The sequence below is a fragment of the Corvus cornix genome, chromosome 1A (genome assembly GCF_000738735.6).
Source record: "Corvus cornix cornix isolate S_Up_H32 chromosome 1A, ASM73873v5, whole genome shotgun sequence".
Lineage (NCBI taxonomy): Eukaryota > Metazoa > Chordata > Aves > Passeriformes > Corvidae > Corvus > Corvus cornix.
Window position 1 is genome coordinate 44,508,932 of NC_047057.1, and position 22,076 is coordinate 44,531,007.

Sequence of the window (22,076 nt, forward strand, 5' to 3'; positions counted from 1 at the left end):
CAAAGGCCCCCATTTAACCTGATCTTCTGGCTAAGCAATTTCTGGTGCAACCATGTGTTTCTTGATTGGGTGAGGCTCTTCCTCACTCAATTTTGCCAGAGAAAGAAAGGGGTCACACTAAATAGAACTCATCCTTGACCCAAGATTCAGATAATCCTAAATGCTAATGTCTGAAGAAGACCACCACTTTCACTAGCGTACTTCTCTCATTTTAAGCAACAGGAAATAAATGTGCCAGGGATGCATAATTTCCTGTTGCAAAAGGACGCAAGAAGCAACCACATGTCAGTATTACTTGTCAAGTGAGTCACATCCTCAAGACAGAAAAACATTGAAACTCATCCTTAGATGGAGCTATGGAGTATGATTCAGGCAACATGTATGGAGTATCTAGACCCATTCCTAATGAGGAAAGGAAAAGAAGCAGAGGCTATGCTCTCATACAGAAGGGCACTACATTTGACAGACTCAAATTTGAAAAGTAATCATTCAGGACTGGTTGGAAAAGAGAACTACATACCAAAGGGCTAACAATAACAAAAAATAAAGCCACAGACACAAATTAAGAGGCATCTAGAATGCCTCCATTACTGGGCACTGAGTATGAAAGAGGGAGGGGTAGGGTGAAAAAGCTCTGAGACCAGAAAAAGCAGGAGTATGCTGTCTTTGAATGCCTGCAGTATACACTTGTCTGTTAGTTTTTCATAGTATAAAACAGCTGATGTCTACCACATTATTGCTACAATACAATATTCTGTTGCATCTGCAAAACAGTCACTTCTCTTTGCTGCTTCACTTTTGATCAACTGCATCAATGTTAACACCAGAATATTTTAAAATGTGAACTTCCTCTACTTTCCCTGCACTTGTAATGGTATCCAGTGTTTAATCCAGTGTTTAATTGTTAAGAAACAAATCTCTCTTCAAAACAACAGCCAAAACTAAGTTGGGTATTGTCTGCATGGAAACTGGCCTTTTCAGGATGTTTGATCATGTATTTTCTATTTTATACGTGAGAAAGAATTAGTAGCAAAACACTGAAAACAAAACTCAGAGAGGAAAGTTAATTTATTTGTCTAGAACATCAAACTAAGTTGAGATACCTTAGTTCAGTCAAAGCTTCTGCAGTTTCCTCGTAAGCCTGGACTTCATAAACAAATATTCCAAGTCCGTCTATCTACAAAAATAGGATGGACAATTCTTGACTTTCTTCAGTTATCAAGTTCATTTACAAGTCCTTGAAGACAGATGAAGAACAGGAAGTGATCCTATATCCCAATACACTCCACCATGTTTCCCAAGTGTACTGGAAAGGAGGAATATGAGCCTTCTTTGGAAAGGTGCACTGGAAGGCTTATTACCATCTCTTGGAGACAGGGTATGCATTTACATCACCATGATTGCCATGGTACAGAATCCTGGACTGCTGCTTTTATACGCCATGACCGATGATCTGAGAGTTGTAGTCTGCTGTCTCCATTCGCAGAATGTATGGGATGATGCTATCGATCTGAACGTTTCCAATTAGTCCTGCAAAGAACAGCTCTTCAGTGATGGCAGCACTCATCAGCCTAAGAGCAGGCAATCGGAGAAGAAGTCTAGATAGTCTGGAAAATAAGTTTGGTGAAAAGTGTTACTTAGCAGATCACACATTTTAGTGTTACTCTCCATGATGTTATTAGTAAAAGAAGAGGAAAAAACTGACAGTGGACACTACTGGTCAAAATTTGCTATATCTGGTTCATGAAAGGCTTAAATATCTAAATCAGTAGAGCATTACATTTATGTTTAGTCATGTCTTGAACAGTACAGAAAATGTGAGGTTGCCTGTCAATGACAGGTACTATATATAATGTTTGGACTTAGGACTAAATGAGGAAATAGTCCAAATACATGCAATTCAAATTGAATGTTACTACTATCTTTTTCTGATATTTAATTTTAGAAATTAATAATGAGATGACAAATAATACTCATAATTTGTATGACCACATGCATAATATTTCAAGTGTTCTAAAGGTAATTTCTTAACTTTAAGGAGGTAAGAAGAAAATGTACATATCTATTACATGAAATACTGTACAAATCAGTATCACCAATGACTCTGAAAAGAGAATCAATCAAGCATCTAAGATTACAGACCTGTAAGTATCATCCGGATATGCCTTTGTTACATAGTCTTGGAACTCCATGTAAGCTTTTTCTTGAAATTTCTCAATCTGTACCACATTTTCTAGACCTGGGTGATCTGAAAAAAAACCCTCTTCTTTGTTATACCTGTTCTACAGAAAATGAACTAAAATCCATACAGATTATCCAGTTGCCAACATACTGAAGTCATTATGTGGTACCTGCAGCAACTTCAGTTTTAGTGGTAGACACTACTTTACCTCCTTATATTTCTCTTTCTTTACATTTACACATTTTACTTAATTTTCCATAAATAAAATCAGACATTTTAAAGGGTTCAAATAAATCCAGTGCTTGAAATGTTGTTCAACCTACTACAAATGTTTACATTAATCTTGACGATACAACTCTGTTCTCTGTAGCAGTAAAACAGGATTGTTTCAACGCACTGACATTTTCTGGAACACTGGATGCACAAATAATATTTAGGTGAAAAGTGAAGGATAAAATTAACATCAGCGGAAGAAGCAGAATAAAAAGCTGTGAACTGTCTGTTTCCTAAAACATGTAGAAAACAGCACTGAATCATAGAATACACTGAGTTAGAAGGGACCCATCAGGATCATCTGAGTCCAGCTCTTGAGCCTGCGCAGGACACCCCAAGAATCACACCATGTGCCTGAGAGCACTGTCCAAATGCTTTTTGAACTCAGGCTTGTATGTAGCAGATTGTTCTTTTTCAACTATTTGGTGCAAAAATTTCAAGTGTGCTAATCCTAATTTTTAGCAGTGATTTGAACACTTGAAATGTAACTGTTGCTAAAATAGAAAGGACATCAACCTAACTGTCAAGTCACTTTCAGAAATTATTATCCAGTAATTCTGAACTCTCTACATGGTCTGTAATTTTATTATCCATCTATTTATCTGAATGCAAAAATTTTACTATCATAGTAGCATGACAAACCATGTAGATGAAGAGTTAGTATTGACATGCAAAACGCACCACTTCATGCCACTGCTTTTAGAGCCATGTCAGGAACACAGCAAGAAGTGAACTGCTGGGAAAAGTAGTTTGAAGACCACTGTTCATACACTTGCAGCCATTTAGAAAGATGTCAACTCTTGTTGGCACACTCTTTCCACTAATCTCTTTGCCCAAGGCTGTCTTGTGGCAATCAAACAGCTGGCTTGGCACAGCTGAATCACCAGGGCCTACTAAAGCAGAGGTTCTTACCTTAGGGCTCTGGTGCATGCACAGCCCAGCTCCATCCTGCAGCAGAGCAGTAAAATCCCTACAATTATAATTTCTGGCTTGTGAGTCATTGCCAGGACATCCCTTCTGTTCAAGCTACTAAACATAACTTTCACGTGTATGAAGATTTTGTTACACAGCTCACAGTATCAAGAGTACTGACAACACATTGCCATTAAAGCAGCTACTCATTAGTAATGTGAATTTGAAAACATCAGCTAAAGAAAATTTCTCTCAATCATGTGACTGGACAAGACTTTTCCCAAGATATTTCTCCTTCTACCTTTTGTGTTGTCAAATATAATTGGAAGGAGACAAATAAACCTCATTTGTTTACTTATTTACATAAACAAATATGTAAATACTACTTTGCAAGTGAAAGGTTCCTAGAGAAGTATTTTTAGGTGTCTAACGGGACTGATTTTTCCACACAGGCCAGAGAATTCTATCATAAATCCTAGTGGACATCATTCCAGAAAAATGGACTTGAGGTATTCTCCCATAATTTTGTTTCTTTCCTGGAGCAACCCCTACCAGTTCTCAGTATAGGAATGCCATGAAAGGACTATTTTGGGGTTACATCTCCTGCAAGCATTATCTACTAAAATTAAACCAGCAAACACCCTCCTACCATCCATTTAAAGAAGACTCTTCTGTAATAGTTGTGTATTTGCAACTGTTCAGTCCTCAGCAGAAAAAAAACTGCAAACATTTTCAAGCATGCTTAATATTATGTTTAAACTTGGTGGGTTTAATGGTGAGCCCTGCTTATCAGCAAACTGAAACTGTTTCAGTGATACAGTGAACTGTACAAGCGAACACATAAAACCATGCAAGACTCTTCTACTCATGAGGACAGACAGCAGGATTATGTTTTATAGTGAAAACACTCAGGATCTGATTTTCCTTAGTGATCCACAATACAAGAATATCACGATAGGAATATCCTCTGGAAATTTATCATCTTTCCTGAAGGGTTCTGACTCTACTTTATGCCACCTCTCATTTGCAAGAATGTCTTTCATCTCAGAAGTCTTCCATTACTGCTATATATATATATAGATATATATATATAGGTAGCAATGGAAGATATGCAGGATTTTGTTTGTGCACTTAGATGAATACCATGAATTCCTGCTGATGCTGCCACTATTACTGGGAGTTGTAGATACTACGTATAGAAAAGATCATGCAAATCTGAGGGAAACGGCAAAGCAAGAACCTCACAATGTATAAATTCTATATATTAGAAAACCTGCTTAAAATTTACATTTTGGAAGTGTCCAAGTTCCAAAAGATTTCCTCACATCAACTAATTTTTCTGTGTAAGGGTGAACTGCAACTGGAAGGAAAAACAAAGTTCTTCTTGCATCTAGTAAGTCTGCAGAACTGACAAGAACCAAATACCCAGATCTCCTCCATGTCCTACACTACTGACAGGGGGCAGGTCACTAAGATTCTGTTGGCATTTTCACATCTGCTCCAATCTTTTCTACAGGACATCAGCATCTACAAAAGGCAGAGCAACAAGGATTAAAGAAGCTGCTGGTGCTTTTTAAACCTTCTCATGCAAAATGGAGTAACTGAAGATATACTTTCTAAATGTGGCAGTGAAAAATTCTTGGAGATAGAGTAGTACTTGAGATTTGTACATTTTTCTTTCATTAAAAGACTTGGGTTTGACTTTATATTAAATCCCAGTTCTGAATGATGAATCTAAGGCCTGCAGGATGCTGATACAATACCTGAATGCCTTTTGTGAAAAGTTAATTCTACAACTTTCAAATAAAGAAAATTAATTTTGCAACTTTCTGCAGTCCAGGCATATGGGTTACAGAGTCTGATTACTCACTAAATATCTACCATAACCTTTCCTCCATATTGTAAACTAATCACCCAGAAGGAAAGTAGTTATATGACCTGCACTGTCTAATTGTATGTCCATTAATGCTACTGAGAGTACATTAAGCAAATACTGTTTAGAAGACAGAAATAATAACATAAGTGAATGTTTGTGGCGTTCATTCACCAGAAATGCTATATGCATTGTCTGTGTGGACAATGTGTGGAGGGAGATGATGTTTCTGTAATTCTGAATGTGAGAACTGCTGCCCAGATAGTCTTTCATATATTAAAATCCCAACTTCAATCTGTCTCATCTGGATGTACTTCAGAAAATTAAACTACAGGTCTTCAGAAAATGGACCCCAGAAAGGAGGCACAGAATTAAAAGCAATAAATAAATAAATAAATAAATAAAACCCCAAAACAACCAAAAACACAAACCCAAACCAACAAAAAGCATGAGTGACAGAACCAAGAATAAAAATCTACAAATAAAAAGAATAAAAGTCCCCCCCCAAATCCCCAAAGCAGCATTCAACTGCTTACATTAGAAGATAACCCTCCTCTTCCCTACAGTCCTTACACACCTTCCAAGATTCCTCAACAAATGAGGCAGTAACTGCATATAATGAAACAGTTATATGGCAACAATTAGCACAGATTAAAATTTTACATTTGGATTAATTACATACCAGGACTGAAGAGGACGATTGCTTTCAAATATGCATATTCATATCCATCTAGACACAGCTTAACCATGCTGTTACAAAACTCTTGCAATTTGAAGACATGCTCCATTACTAGTCTTCCTCTGTCTGTTGGCAGCTTATCTAAATCAAGACACACATAAATGAAAAATCCCAAGTCAACACACATGCAAAAAACCTGGTCACACTGGAATTTTAAAAAGAATTCTTTTATTCAATTCAAACAATGGGAAATCTACGCCATCTATAAATTCCTATTTGGTCTGAATAATCCTGACACCAACAATTATGGACTTTTTTTCCCCCCCCTTCCAATTCGGGCTTTTCCTGCCACTAATGCTTCCAGTAATCAGGCATGGACTAGAGCTTGAAATGATCAAGGAAGGAAGAGACTACTTATAAGTAAAGCATACACTGCTACTGCAGACCTGTGCTCTGTGTCTAAGGATCTGGTACCACATGGTAGGATAGTGTACATGAGTTATTTTAGTCAAAGACTGTGCCACTGCTGGGAAAGGGGTACTATACACCTTCCCTGATTTGCACTGAGGGGAATGTGGTTGGTGCAGAGCTGTGAGTCACCAATAGCAAAGCAGCCTGAAAATCCCATTCCCTCCATAACCCATCAAATTAGAGTCCCTAGACCCCAGAAACTTGGTATCTCTTGGAGATACTGCAGCTGGCATCCTGCACAACTGGTTCTTGCAGTCAACCTGAATTCCCAATTTAAATGGTAGAAATATGCATTTGTAAAGACTAATTCCTACAATACCCTTTTGGTAAACATACTTCAAATATTACATAGACCAAAATTTCCAGATTCCATTTGTATCTGTCCTAGAGACAATCACATATTTGTTAGTATCTTTAGCTGATCTAGTACATCTCACGATTTGATCAGTTTGTTTTAAACTATTGTTATTTATAAGAGGATCTTGTGGATATTTTTAAATCATGAAAACCCCTCAGAAATAATTCTTTAATTACCTTATCATAAAAGAAGATGAAAAATCTAGTCTGGTGGGCTGTTTTTCTCCCGTTTATCAATCTGCATTTGCATAGCATCAACAACAATGCATTTTCATACCCCTAACAGCAAACAACTCAAAAATTTAGTTAAATCTGAAAATGCTTAGATTTTTGTATATACATCAAAGTCTCTGCAAGAATATTTCTCTGCCTGTTTTTAAGGGATCTTACATACATCTACCTTAAAAATAAAGTGTTATGACTGAACAGATGAAGACTATACTATTATTGACTGGTTAGTTTTTAGTGCTGACAACCTTGTGAGTGTCCACAAGCACACAAAGCTTAGCTAAAAGACTCCCCTCCTGCTCAGAAGAACAGAATTAAAGAGGCCAACTGACATGTCTTTCATTTGAATGAAAAATATGCCAAAGATGCAGCACATAGGATTAACAAGGAACAAAGTGTACTTAGTGAAGATCTGTCGAAGACTTGCACGTAGACTAAAACTAATACACAGAAGTCAACAAGCCAAGTTATGTAAAGGAACTGCATCACCAAGTTGGCATTCAGCTGCTTTGTGTCACAGCTATGAAGAGCAAGGACAGGTGGGTCATTCTTTACTTTGTATCCTTCATACAGAGGAACCATATTCACAGTACTCTTGTGTTCTTAACACTGATGCTGCCCAAAATATTCCTAATTTGGGCTGATGGTATTAACAGGACTGCATAACACTATTAGAAATTACAGCACACAATAAAAACACCCCCAGTAAATGCTAATCTCTATTAGGCAGACAGATTATATATATACAAAACTAAAAATAGTGTGTATATCTTTTTTCATTTGGAGGTAAATATCAGCATAGCTGACTTTTGCAAAATTACTAAAAAATTCCATCTTGTGGACTGTAGTTGCTAGTATCATTTTCTTTCAATACTAACATGAAATTCTTTAAACAGTAAATTTACATTAACAACTGAAGGATAAATAAAAAGCTTCTGTGCAGTTCAAAACTTAAAAAATATCAAGTAATTCCCCAAGTCTGGCATGTGCATATTATACACCTTACCTTGTTGTAAACTGCCTTGAAGGTGATTAACAAATGCAGCTAAGATCGTTGCCACATTCATAACTTGTGAGCATTGTGCTAGACCAAGTGTAAAAAGTTCATTCCAGCAGGCTTTTACTAATGATATGCTGTTATCCTGTCTATTAAAAAGCACAGTAATTTAGTAAAACCAGCTATTTGCATTCACACTTTTTTTTAATTTGAAGAACACTTCATAAAACATTAATCTAATTCAATCATTACAACTAATACCAAAATGAAGTTCTGCATCATTTTTCTTTGCATGCTAGAATTAAAATACCTGGTTTAAAGTGACTTTTGTGAAGCAATAAATTTTTGCTTAAATGACCTAAAAGGAGACAGATTTCTATCACAAAAGCAAGCTGAAGTTGCAGTAAATGACAACTGTCTCAGTGTACTCCATCACGCTAGTTTTCTTAGGATTTAGAACAACATTTATATGCATGGACAAAAAAAGATTGCACTGTTCCTGTATTGTGGATGTAGAAGTGACTGAAAGGCCTTTTTTTTTCACTTGAAAACTGACAGGTTGGTATAACTTTTTAATTAAAGATACAGGTGAAATGGAACATGTGTGATCAAGCTTCTGAGCTTCCTGATTGCTACTTTCTGCATCCCTTTCAAGTTTGGAATAAGGTTTGAAATATGGACTTCAAAGTAGAAATACCAGTCATAAGGATTTCTTTGCTGTAGCTTAAAATTAAATATATCAATTCATATTCAGCCACTTCTGTATTAGTAACCTAACTTTCAGTAATGCCAAGCATCTCTAACTCACAGAGCTTAACAAGAGCTCAGTACCTCAGAAAGCAAATCCTACCAGAGAGGAGTCAAATTCAGGTACCAGGTTTCACAGTTTTAGCCAGTGAATATAAATAATGGAAATTTAAAAGAAGTACAAGATCTATCAAAGAAGAAAAGCATATTAAAGCTAGGATTTCAACTACAAAAATACAGTGGAATGGATTTTTGCAAGGATGTTGATGTAATCTTCCAGAACATTTCTGATGATTTCCTGCAATACTAAGATGCCAAATGACAGGTGAACACAGACTTGTCCTTAACTGGATTACAGAGAGCTTACTGAGAGCAGTATTTTTTACTATGATCAAGTTCTTATTATGGTAGACATGATCCAGCACATGCAGCTTCTGCACATATTTGTCACATCTTCATTCATCTCCTTTAACATAGTCCAAGGGACTCTGCTGAGCACCACTGAAAACAGGGTGTGCTGGCTACGCATCTGATACGTGTGTGTAGATAAACATATCATCTAGAGCATCTTTATGGCTGATCAAACTTAGACCAAAACCATTTCTTAAGTTTGCTTAAGCAGCCTCACAAAACTAAGAGGCTGTAACCAGCTTGGTGAACGTTGCAGTAGGAAACTCTCTTGTGTACAAAGATGCCTGTGTAGGAAGAGGAACTCATCAGTACCTGGCATCATTAACTACATCATTAGGTCAAAGTTAGCTATCCTGCTGTGACTAAAGGAGAGTGTTGCCCAAGGGAGGAAACAACCTAGGTACAATTATCCATCTTCCTAACAAAACCATTACCCATCATGCTCCATGAATTTCCCTTCAGTTTAAAAGTGAAATGAGTCACCCTTCTAAACGTCAAAATTATAGGATATAATGTGCTCAAACTATAAAGGCTGCATTAATTTCAAATAAATCTCCACTTGAACATAGTTTGCATTTTAAGCACTTCAAAGGAAAGCTGAATTTATGTAATTTATATACTGTTGCCCATGATCTTGACTGGGTCTATAAATGCTATCACAGGTGAATATTAACACTATTAAGGCAGCTTACTCCTCCATATTTTTTACTCAAGCAGAAAAATATATTGTGAAGTAACAGATAAAAAGAGCATGTGCAGATTTTTCTTGTTAAATCTTTTTGGAGAGAGGTCTTCTACTCCTACTACAAAGGAGCAATTCGCATTTGTTGTTAGAATATTAATTTGTACTAATTTGCAGTGTCTCTCTGTAACAAAAACCTTTTAAAAACTCAAAATGACATCATGTGCTATGCATTTTGAAATTCTCCAGGGCAACAATTTCTACCAAAATAAAGCATCAAATTTACCTATTTTTTTACCCTTACTATTCTTTAACTTTATAGAATATTCCTTTCTCCTTCTCCAAAACACAGGCTTAATTACACACAATAGAGTATCTTTCCTTAAAAAGTGTAGAATCATTTGGCTTAAGCATCTGAGTAAACACAAATGGTAATCACAGATCATCCTGCTTTTGACAGCTTTCCTGGAAAATGGGACAATCCCTCATTTTAAAAAGGCATTCTCTTTGCTGTAACAGTCACAGGCTATTTTGATATTGAATTAAACAGAAACACTGCAGATGACAACAAACTAACATGATTTATTCTCCATTTGTGTCAGAGCTGATACAGTATCTTTATTTGTTTGACCTATCTTCATAAAGTTACTTCTGAAATAACATAAATCAGTTCTCCCCATGCGGTTTTGAGATTTTTTTCATGATGATCAGCAATGGACTACAAAACTAAGCTTAAGAATTTTAAGTGATACACTGAATTCTGATGGAGAAGCAGGATGTTATACAAACTGCAAAAACAATAGTAAGAATTACCTTGTCGTTACAGGAGCCATTTATTTTGGCAAATCTTCTGAAATTAGACAACTTCATTCTGAATGTTTGCTGAACCTAGCTAACCATTTTCTTCATGTAGGTTATTAAAGGCAGAATTATTACTAGTAATTCACCTTATAAGGATAAAAATATTTGGGGATTCAGACTTCTTTTTGGTGATTGCCTGATAAGCATCAGGATGTAGCACAGGGCTGTAGCTATTAAAAAGCTGATAGGAATTCCTATTTTCTCAAAATATATTTAAGAAGCAGCAGTGTGCGGGCATTCAATTGTTTTAAATCTACTCCTTTTTCCTTCAAAACCCAACCAAAGCCCTGAATTGGACTCAAACTGGGAGTAGTTTTGATGCAGAAAATTTGCCTTACTGATTAAGATTTATAACAGTGTTAATTAGTAGTTTTATATTTTAAAAAGTCCCCAAAGAAGACAGCAAAAACCAAAACTTAAAAAGCACACATCCACAATGTAAGTGAATAGAGTAACTGAACACTTACCCTAAAGCTTGGAAAGATGGAATGGAACGTGCCCAGTGCATGGACAAGAAAAGCAACCTGGAGGCAGACTCGCAGATATAGTGAACATTAAGATAATCAGGCATAGGAGAAGGCATGGTGAGCTGCAAGAAAAAAGTAGGAAAAAAAAAAAGAAATAAAGAAAAAAGTGCAAGACAGTTATTTTACTTTCTTCATAATATGCTTAGGAAAATTTCAGTCTTGAGTTTCTTTAAGTGAACAAATAAAGTTGTTTTTTAAATAAACATGGTATAATCCTGACACAAAACAGAATAACTGCCTTTTGCATTATTAGCCACACCATTACATGCTGTATGTAATACAACTACAAAGAAACAAAAAAGACAAAACGTTTGATTCATAGATGAAGATTCATGTCTGGGACAACTGGAGATGGAAAATCTCAAAACTCAACTTCTGATACATTCTCAAAGAAAAAGAGAGAATAATCACTGTAACTGGAATGAAGTTGCTTACATTAGAGGAGTTCCAAATCCTGGAAAGAGAGAGTGAGCGAGTGAGTGTGTGTGTGTGTATGAGAATTCTATTTCACAAAACATCTTTTATTTTTAATTAATATTTTAAAAATAAATACATGAGAAATCTTTTGCTGTTTGAGTAAAACACCTAATACACAGCTGCTCCCAAGTCCAAAAAATATAACCAACATACATCAGAAAGGACCCTTCTCAATGTTAATAAGTAAAATCAGTGATGTGCATATGTGAAGAAAGAGATTTGACCCAAAATAGCTTAGAACTTGTAATTCTGTCTTCAGAAATTAATACTTTTTAATATAATGTTCTGGCTAATGCAATTTTTTTAAAAAAACCTGACATTTGCATTAGAGAAATTCATTTGAATGATCAAAACAGATGCTGATAAGAGGGGTGAAGTTTAACCAAATGCCTGTTACTGAGTAAGTTTTCAGATAAACAAGCTTTTTGATTTGTCCATGAAAATTATGATGATGAAAAAAAAGATAGAACGAATTGCTGCAGGCTTGTAAAATGAGAAATAAATCCAGAAAATACATGGCTAACTAACACAGAAACTGTAGTTAAGTCAATTAATACCATACTAAAACAGGGTATCTACACAAAGAAGAAACTGACAAATACACTTAGAAGTCTCAAAATGCAGTTGCAGATTGCATCAGATACACCCATTAACAAGTGAGAATGTGGATGCTGAACCTGCTTCATGCAGTGAAATGCTGACTCCATGCAAATTATTTGTCTACGTAAATCCTTTTGCATGGATTACCCACTATTTTTAAGGTAAGAAACTATAAAATAACCAGTGCAGCTGAACCACTGCAGAGCACAGTACTTTTTCCCAAAGAGTTAACCAGTGAACAAAAGCAGTTCATTGACTGGAAATGAATGCCAACACCTGAACAAATACTCCTCTAAGAAATTCAAAATAAAATTTAATCAGATCATTATTGTACATTACTATGTCAAAATAGTTATAAACAGTCAACAGTAAGAAACTATTCAGTACCCTGAATGCTACATGAGCATCACTGAGTAGTGGCCCCTCTATTTCAACAATGTTCATGCTTGTTTCTCCACCAAGCAGCTGTGCACTGGCATCAATACTTTCAGAGCTCTGGCATGCTGTGCTCTCTCCTGGAGTTAATGCTTTTGCAAGAGTATCAAATGCCCTGTGAGATCACAAACAAACAAAAAGAAAATTTCATTTTAGAGACCGTTTCAATTTAAGAGGAACCTGCACAAGTCTGAAACCTGTATGTAAAGTCTGTTTCAAAGAGTGAGATTTGGAAAATAGAAGTCAGTAGCATGCTTTTCCTGACATTCCATCGAACTCTGAAACAAAAATTAGCAGCAGATCCTGTTTACACTAGTTGCCAACAAATTCACAGTTTTGACATATTGGTTGTGCTGCTGAATCACAGTTTGCTTCTCAAGATCTCTTTAGTGATGTTCACTGAGAGCGCTGGCATGAGCGTTTTGAGGACATAATCATCAGACTGCTGTTACAGTCACTTAGTGCACATGTAAATTTTACAGGCTTTTACTGCTATGAAGCACAGAGTAAGATTTTTTTTGTTAAGTAATGACTTGTAGTTAGATTTTTCAACTTAATTTGAAAAGACTGCTTCCAAATATTTAAGAGAAAGCACTGCCATGCTTTCAATACAATCCTGAGTACCCTCTGCTGTGTGGCAGTGACTCTTGGCTTTCACAAGCACAAATGCTAGAGGGCAGATGTCAGGACAAGCACAGATGTATTACTCAATATTTCGCTGCTTGATAACACATGTTGTTTTTCTGTTCACAAATACACCTGAGAAGCACAAGTGACACACCTTCAATCAAAAATACACAGACTTGATCACTGCCAACAGACAGATGATATATCCTAGGAATAGCATCATTTCTATAGTGTTGCATGAAAAACCTCTGCACTGAGGTCTGAGATTTTTACAAAAGTTGATTATCAGCTTGTGTGTAGAGCTCATTCTCGACTTACAGACATGTTTATTACCACAGCGTCTAAAATCACTGATTTAATGCCAAAGTCTCGGTAACTTGGCCACCTTCTCTACCCCCACACTCCCTAGCTATATGAATTCACTAACATGCTGAAAAAAATCGAGCTGTTTGACATAACTACTCACAACCAAATGAAATACCACAATGAAAGAGCTGCTGACACTGCCTCAAGGTTTGGGATGGTAAATGAACTACTTTTTGGTCCTCACTAGCCTGCGTACCTTGATGAGTACACATGAGGGTGACTGGAGCATACACAAGTGGACTATACAGACACACCTGGGCCATCTTCTGTCTCTGGTATATGCAAAGTTGCCACAAAGGGAAGACATTCATGGCTCAGCTCTAGAAACTATGCTATGGACTCCTGCTAGAAGATCTGAGTTTCAGGTCTTCCACAATTCACTCTTTGCAGTCTTAGACAGAACAGGTGAACACAGCAGCTCAGTGACAGCTGCTTTTTAGGAAACAACAGAATCTCTGCAGGGCTCTTCATGTGGCAGGGACAGAAATTTAAGAGAGGAATCAGACCTCCCCTTTCCCCAAAAGGAAAACATGCATCTGTCACTATCCTGTATTTATTCTAGCACAGGCTGAAGAGTCCTTTTTAAATAGTGTGGGCACGTACACTTGTTAACCATGTCTGCCCATGATACTTTCTTCCCAACTCATTCTTCAATGTTGCTTTCGAAGAAATCTTCTCCCTCCTATCTCATAAACTGCCAGTAGTAAGCCAGCAGAAGTCAGTAGCAGCTTTGCTTCCTCATGGCTCAGCAAGGTTAGTCCTTTCCCTACACGAATCCCCAACATGAGCAATGACTGTAAGGTAAAACACCACAGAAAAGAAAATCTAGAACAAAGCCTGCCTGGGAGCTATGAACATCTAGCCCACAAAGTGAGAAAACAAAGCATAATCAACATTAAAATACAAGGCATTGATATCCTTTCCTTCAAATAATTTGGTTCTCTTTTCGTCAGGCTCAGTCACTAACAGATACACAGAACTGCAGATGAACTGTAAAGAAAGAACATCATGAAGCACTAGAGGACAAGGCATGTAAAATTACAATATAAAAGCACTGGGGTGCTTGCAGCAGAAGTTGTACTCTAAGTTTATGTCAGTAAAAGTGAAACTGTAACTACTGTAGCTGCTAGTAATGAATATAATAAAATACATGAAAAGCGTGGATGGATAAAATGTGCTCTCTGAAGTCCCTTAAACTCTTCTTCCTCAATAAACATCTGTGTCTGTTAGATCATGCTGGCATATGGCCTGGCAAGGAAATCAATAATTTAGAGAAAAATTTTAATTTCTCTTTGAGTAACAACTTCCCTTTCACAGCAGTGTTTATCTTGAACCTCCCCACTGTAAAACTATTAGGTAACCTACTTGACAAGAGTATGCCAAGTCTGAGCTCTTTCAAGGTCTCTGGCTGAGAGAACCTGATGCCTTTTCATAGACAGACTTTTAAACTGAACAGAAACTCTGAAGTTGGCAAAAATAAGCATCTGGAAGTGCCAGCAAATGAAAGATTACGACATGTCTTTGAACAGCCATAGTATTGAGTGATGTCTATCAGCACATGGTACAATACTACTTACATGGCATATTCTTACATTCTTTACCTAGGAGGACACAGCAAAGGCCAAAATCAGCATCTATAAGAAGTCAGATTGACCTTCTAAGCAGTATATAAAGAAAGGAGCAGAAAAAAAGTGATCTGCTTGCAATTACACAAAGCATTAGAGACCACAGGGGAAATGCAGTATTTCAGCCACTATATGCCCACCTTTTTCTCCTTAACGGACTTACACACTCTTTCAGGACTGCACATAAAATGTAGATGGTATGTAAAATATTGCTGGGACAGCAGTCAGAAGCTTGCATGAGATGACAACCAAGGAAGAACATGATTGTGATTGATGGAGTAACTGTGGATGTTCTGAGTAGTTCTGTATATACCACACAGAACATCTTACACACAGGCTCACCACAATGGCTCAGTTAAAACCGGTGCAAGACACAAGTTTGTAAGATACTCAGTGAATGTATTCGTATTGATAGTGAGAATTCTGTAACTTCTGCCGTGTAGAAAGAAAATGCTTTTCAAGTGATTAATAGTTACAAGCATTTAACTATCAGACAGATGAGACCTCTTAAGAACAAGTCTTCCAGGATCACACAAAGTACTAAGACTATAGTACAAGACCTAACGTACCTCAGTATGGCAAACCAAAAGGTAAGAACATCAGCTGTAACATTTATACTGAAATGAATTTCATGTACAAACAACTAAAAGGATTTATTTCTCTAACGGAACTTTCTTTTGATTTCACTTGGAAGAATCTTACAGTATTTATCATCTACATGAGCTTACGCTGATATACTATTACTTTTAAAGCAGATAAATTTCCTACATTGTGATGATTTAATTAATGGTCTGAATTGACAGACACCTTCTTGGAAAGAACAGTATTTTTAAGTGTAACATGCCTTACCTTGTAACATCACTACTAGCTTGTTCTTCTTGCTTGGGTTCAGATAATGATGCATCTCCATTACTTAAACTCTCAATCATGGATAGCTCTGTACTGCTTTGTGACATGTCTTTGCATTTACTGAGATTTGCTAATGAAGTCACCACATTTGCCAGTGTACTTAAATCTCCTTGACATGCTTCTACCTAAGGGAAAAGAATAGTTTTTAATTCTCAGTTAATTGGCAGCAGTTAACCTGCAAGAGAAGAGTCTAACTTTCGCATAAACAAAGAATTGAGCATGTGCAAAGAGATACCTGTAAAAAAACTGTTCTCAATACATGGGTAGCCACAATACAGAAATTAGACACTGCACTGCATCTAAAAGATGAAATATTTTGACATTCACTTGTGAAAGTAATAGCTATCACTTTCAGAAAGAATACTTCTGATGGTAAGCAAGTGCAGAAAGAAGATTCCACTTATCTATGCACTAGTCCATCACCGGGAATATATGACTGCTCCAGATTTTATTTTTAGCATCTTCCTTCCCCATGTAAATGAGTCAGTAGTAATAGGGTAGAAGAATGTCTGAGAAGAAGGAATACATGGAAAGTCACCTTTATAAACAGGCAGAAAAAGAATTCTCCTGGAGCCTTTTGGTGTTTATGTCTTTGTTTAACTGTGAAGGAACAAAGTGATTAAGTACTGGCTAATAACTCAGAGAGGCGGTAAGATGTGTCCCACCAAAAATAAAAAAGTACATTACTACAAACAAGTATGCTGCTGCTAACACCAGACAGAGCAAGCAAAGCAAAATGCACGAAAACAGTATGAGGTAATTTAGTATCAGCTAGAAAAACACGAACGCTTCCTACTGTGCATATGTGAGGAAGCTACCACATGGCTTTAGTGGATCAGTATGTGCAACAAAATGGAAACAAAGGAAAACCAGTTTAGAAATAAGATTGTTGATGAGATAGGTCTTATCAGCTTTGCCAAAAAAACAGTGATTCAGGAGAAAAAAATCCAACCATATTTACAATATGCACTGTGGTAATGCCAAGAGAAGTTTTGTGAACACCTCATTTTATTTGTGCAAAAGAGTGAGCCAAGTGTCAGGATTATCCCAACACAAAATTAAAATAATACAGCCCTTAAAGCTCTCTAAAAACATGAAAGAAGGGCATTTGCTTTGTAGTGTTTTCAGCATTTGTACTGTGTGAGGCTAAGAGGATTCTTCTGAAGAGAAGGCATTTATAACACAGGTGAATGTTATAAAGGAGTGTTTTAAAGATTAACCAAATAAAACACCCTTCTCTCCTTACATATACAATTACAGCAAGTAGCTCTACTTATTATATCAATCATATCATCACATACCTTATCTGGAGTCATCAGCACAGTAGGCTCACTTTTTATTGCAGACGGATGAATGTTAACAAACATTCCTGATTCCAGCAAACCCGTTGATCTGACAGAAAACAGCACAAGTTTTCATTTTGATTAATTTGAAAATTGAATTTTCCTTTTTCAGAAGACAGAAATAGCCACTTCTGAATCCAATTTACATACCTCGCTGTTTCATTGTCTGTTACAAAAGTTGGGGTTGCAGCTAATGGACTACGAAGATCTTTCCGAATGTAGATCTTTTCTGTAGAAGCTGCACAGTTAGAAGATTTTTCTCTTGACACTTCAATAGGTTTCCTCTCACATTGTACAGCTACAGAAATAATACCCAACTATTAAATCACACCCTGAATTACAGACTAAGAAATAATACTTCTTTATTTAATATTCAATTTAATATAATTTATAATTCTGAAAATAACTAAAACATATATAAAATATATCCCATAACCAACAAGCTAACAAGTTAGATAAAAACCAGCACACTGACTTGATTAGTTATAAGTGAAATGATGTAGTAGTCAAAGTCTGAGACCAAACATATGTAGCATTTTCAAGTTACAATTAAGGGAGACATCCCTTAGTTTTTAACTTGAATCAAAGTGGAAGCTTAAATCTTCTCATTCTCTCAGTTTCACTATCCCACACTCTCACTTCCTTTGTAAAGGACTCATGATACGTTTTCTATGGATTGTGAGTCTATGTTGAACCCATGTAACTTCATGCTCTTAAAGAAGCTTCTCGAATTAGGACCTTAGACAATACAGAGGGAAAGGTATATTCAAAAAGTTCAGTTCAGACCATTTAAGATCAATCTGGGCAACACCCTGACTCACAGTCACTGACTTCAGAAATGAAGTGGATTTTTAATTTGAATGGCTCAGTGAAACAAGGTGGAATGAATCTGGGCTTTAGCCTACAGATATATCACCTTGCTTTAAAGAGTTCCCCTACGGGGAAAATGGAAATATGAAAAATGTGTAACTTGAGATAAAACATTAAAAACTTTTCAAGAAAGCAGTAGACTATGATGCTATTCAAACTTTTACACTGATACTGATAAATATCTTAAAGCCTCAAATGTCAATAGTATCAAAAATTGACAATGCCATTGAAGCCAACCTGCAACCCAGAAATAGTGCTTTAAAGGGTGGGAGAGGGAGGCAAGTATTTCATCTTTCTTTGCAAACACTGTGCTCACTAGCAGGGTCTCACTGCTGAGAAAAGGCCAAGGCTTCTTCAAGGGACGAATAACCCCCACTGAGGGAGCTACAGTCAGGGATGATGCTAAGTTTTCTTTCCTTTTCCCACCCCACTGAGGAATGAGACTTACCACCAAACAATCCTCTCCCCTACTCAGTATTCCCCCGTGACCCAGAGATTATTTTCCTGGCTTCCGATCCCTAACCCCAGAGAATTTGTTCTGCTTATAAAGTCTTCTGTGGAGGGGCCTTTTCTTACATAACTGTCAGCTGAACTAGAGGGTAAAGATCCACTTTCACTGTCCCAGCTTTTCCTCCCTTTCTGAATTAATTTCCTCTGTGTTACTGATTTCTGCTGAGAGAAGCAGGGCTGTAAGGAGGAAAATGTCCACAGAGGTTCAAGAGGGTCAGCCAAATAAGAACAGGGTGACAGAAAGCAGAGAACAAGACCAATACTGTATGCAGCAGCAGCGTCACAGTATTAGGTCTGAAGAATTTGTGGTTTGTGTGATTTTCTGTGCATTTAGTATTCTGATACTGCTGTGATATTCCAATACCACTACATCTAATGTATGGAAGGCTAAAAAGGAACTTGGAATCTGCAGGAATTGGTAAGAACTAAACTTTAGATCACTATGGATCTCTGCCTTGTAAATAACTGTCTCTGCAGAGCTTTGCCAAAAGTGAATAGTAATTGCCAGTAATCTCAGTTATGGAAAAACCGAAAGGAAGTAGAATTCAACAAATTCAGTAGCTTAATTTACACATAAAAAAGTTGAACTGCATTAAAAAAATGCAGACATGCTTTATATTTGCCACATAGGAGTAACAATTCACTCACTTTCATCACATGGGATGAGCTTCTTAAGCTTTTAAAGCAAACACTTGAAAGCATTTCGTATTTCTGATACACCAAACTTGTACAGTTCTTTAAATGAAAAAGATACAATGATTTAAAAATATATAATCAAGATAACAATTTGTATCTATACAAAGCATATCTTTTGTAGCACGAAATAGCTGCCAGGGAAAGCAATTTGCTCTTATTCAGACTTACAATCTTGTTTCATCCCAAAGGCGATGCATCTCTGCAGCCTGCAATACTGACAGCGATTCCGGTGGTGTTTGTTAATGACACAGTCTTTTGTTCCTCGGCAGGAATAAACTAAATTCTTCCGTATACTCCTTTTAAAGAATCCTTTGCATCCCTCACAAGTTACTGCTCCATAATGACGCCCTAGTTACAAAGTACCAGAAAGCATGACATTAATTTTACAGTAGAATATTATATTTTTAGATTTCATGTTTATTAAAAACAAAGTATCAGCTATTTTACCCAGAAAAAGAACACTCTTTTTCCCCATGGGTTTCAGATCTTAAAATATATTGAGGCTATAAAACAACATAGAAAAGCAAGTGAACCATTTCTCTAGTTCAAAGCATGTGAACAGGATTTTATAAATAGGCAAGCTGCTTATTAAATTATTTCCTTATCTGTTGACAATAGTGTTAAAAAAGGCTAAGAAAACAGGTTAGCAAGAATACAGCAAAAAATATTTTAATTTATACATTTCTCTAGCAATTTTTCCTACAGACAATCCCTGTGATTGCTCATTACAAGTTCAGCTGTCAAAATTGTATGCATTAAATCTAATGAAACCATGGAAAGTGCAAACATGGCATTGGCATTTGACAGCAGTAGGCAGTCACTTCAAAGCTTTGCTTTCACCTTTCATTTTCCTAACAGGGTAATGGTACCTCCATAGTTCTTGCAGTAAAACATCAATGAAAGAGTAATTTAGAATAGCTACAACTCTTTTTTTTTTTTTTGAAGACCAGTTCTGTGAGTTTTCTGTATAAGAATTTCTATGATATACTACAGAAAGTAAGTTTGAAAATTATTTTTAGAAGTAAATTATTTTTATTTTGCATAAACTATAAACATTACTAAAAAGGATTGAGGGCATCCTTGGCAGTTACAACAATTTCGATTTATGAATCCCTTAAATACCTACAGCACATTACAAAAATAAATCACAAACATGACCCAATTTAGGAGAAAACACTTTTAGATTCTTTCCAGAAGTTTCTAGAAATTCTAACAGGTTTTCTAGATTCCTTTCACAACCTTTTTACCACTACTAAAATGCGAAATTTCAAAAGCATAATATATATTAAAAGAATAATGTGTGAAACATTTTTGCAGAAGCTGGATTATGAATATTCATTCTGTAAAATACTCATGCATGCTGCTTCTGCACCTCCTCTTTGCTGTAGCTTCTTGCATTCCAGCTTGGAAGTGTCTGCAAAGCAGTTTTCACGGCATTGTTTGTGACATGGGAGGCTCCCCAAAACCTACAGATGCTCAGAGAAACATGGCAGTCTCCCCAAAGTCCTTACCACTACTCAATACTCCAAGGCCAGCACAGGAGGAACACCTCCTGGGATCTCCAGCCCCTCAACGGAGACTCCAGCCCTCCACTGGGGAGTCAGAGAAGTGTTAATAATCAGAATACACCAACCAGATCTTTGCCTTAAGCTTGGCAGAAATTTCCTCGAGATGGGTGAAGTCTGACATGTATTTAAAGCTCTAGCAACTGCATTTTTAATGTTAAACTTTGCCAATTCTGGGGAAAAAAACCTGTAATTGATTTTATTTTCTAGGAAGTTTGCTCCCCACTGAAAGGAGACCTCGCAGGTTCCTCACTAGGGGAAATGGAGGGGGAGGCACCGACCTCCTCACTCCGGTGACAGGACCAAAGGGAATGGCATGAAGTTGGTCTGGGGGATTTTAGGATAGATGTTAGGAAAAAGGTTCTTTACCCAGAGGGTGGTTGGGCACTGGAACAGGCTCCCCAGGGCAGTGGTCACAGCATCAAACCTGAGAGAGCTCAAGAAGTGTTTGGACAATGCTCTCAGGTACATGGTGCGACTCATGGGGATGGTGCTGTGCAGGGCTGGGAGTTGGACTTCAGTGATCCTTGTGGGTCCCTTACAACTCAGGATATTTTATGATTCTATATTAAACAACAATAAATCCTATCCATGAACACTAGAGTACCATTTAGTGTAATTCTCCACCACATGTAAAGAGATTTATATATGTATATGCATGCAAACTGTTATAAAAATTTTAAACTGCTTTTATAAAATTGCACTACCTTAAAAAAAAAAGGAAAGAAAAAAAATAAATACCTGATGCTTTGTCTCCACATACAACACACAGATCAAACACTTTATTTAAGCCCTGTTCATTGGGTGAGTTGTCTGTTAAAATCTGAAAAAAAGTGTGAAAGAATTTAATTTT

General features: G+C 36.7%; 1 protein-coding gene across 17 annotated transcripts in view; it reads right to left on the reverse strand.

Annotated features, from left to right (window-relative positions):
* The window catches only part of NR2C1 (nuclear receptor subfamily 2 group C member 1), a 54,317-nt gene that overhangs the window by 5,186 nt on the left and 27,055 nt on the right, over nucleotides 1-22,076 (reverse strand). For 16 of the 17 annotated variants that reach the window (XM_039571614.1, XM_039571609.1, XM_039571612.1 and 13 more), the window contains 11 exons: nucleotides 21,965-22,046; nucleotides 19,827-20,006; nucleotides 17,733-17,880; nucleotides 17,541-17,631; nucleotides 16,180-16,364; nucleotides 12,665-12,827; nucleotides 11,141-11,262; nucleotides 7,982-8,121; nucleotides 5,923-6,060; nucleotides 2,143-2,248; nucleotides 1,051-1,607 (listed from right to left, as the gene is read on the reverse strand). In XM_039571614.1, coding sequence (XP_039427548.1) covers nucleotides 1,433-1,607; nucleotides 2,143-2,248; nucleotides 5,923-6,060; nucleotides 7,982-8,121; nucleotides 11,141-11,262; nucleotides 12,665-12,827; nucleotides 16,180-16,364; nucleotides 17,541-17,631; nucleotides 17,733-17,880; nucleotides 19,827-20,006; nucleotides 21,965-22,046 — 1,530 coding nt within the window. In that variant the 3' untranslated portion in view covers nucleotides 1,051-1,432. Of the gene's footprint in view, nucleotides 1-1,050; nucleotides 1,608-2,142; nucleotides 2,249-5,922; nucleotides 6,061-7,981; nucleotides 8,122-11,140; nucleotides 11,263-12,664; nucleotides 12,828-16,179; nucleotides 16,365-17,540; nucleotides 17,632-17,732; nucleotides 17,881-19,826; nucleotides 20,007-21,964; nucleotides 22,047-22,076 lie in introns of those variants that run through there. The other variant, XR_005604592.1, reaches the window with a different exon arrangement.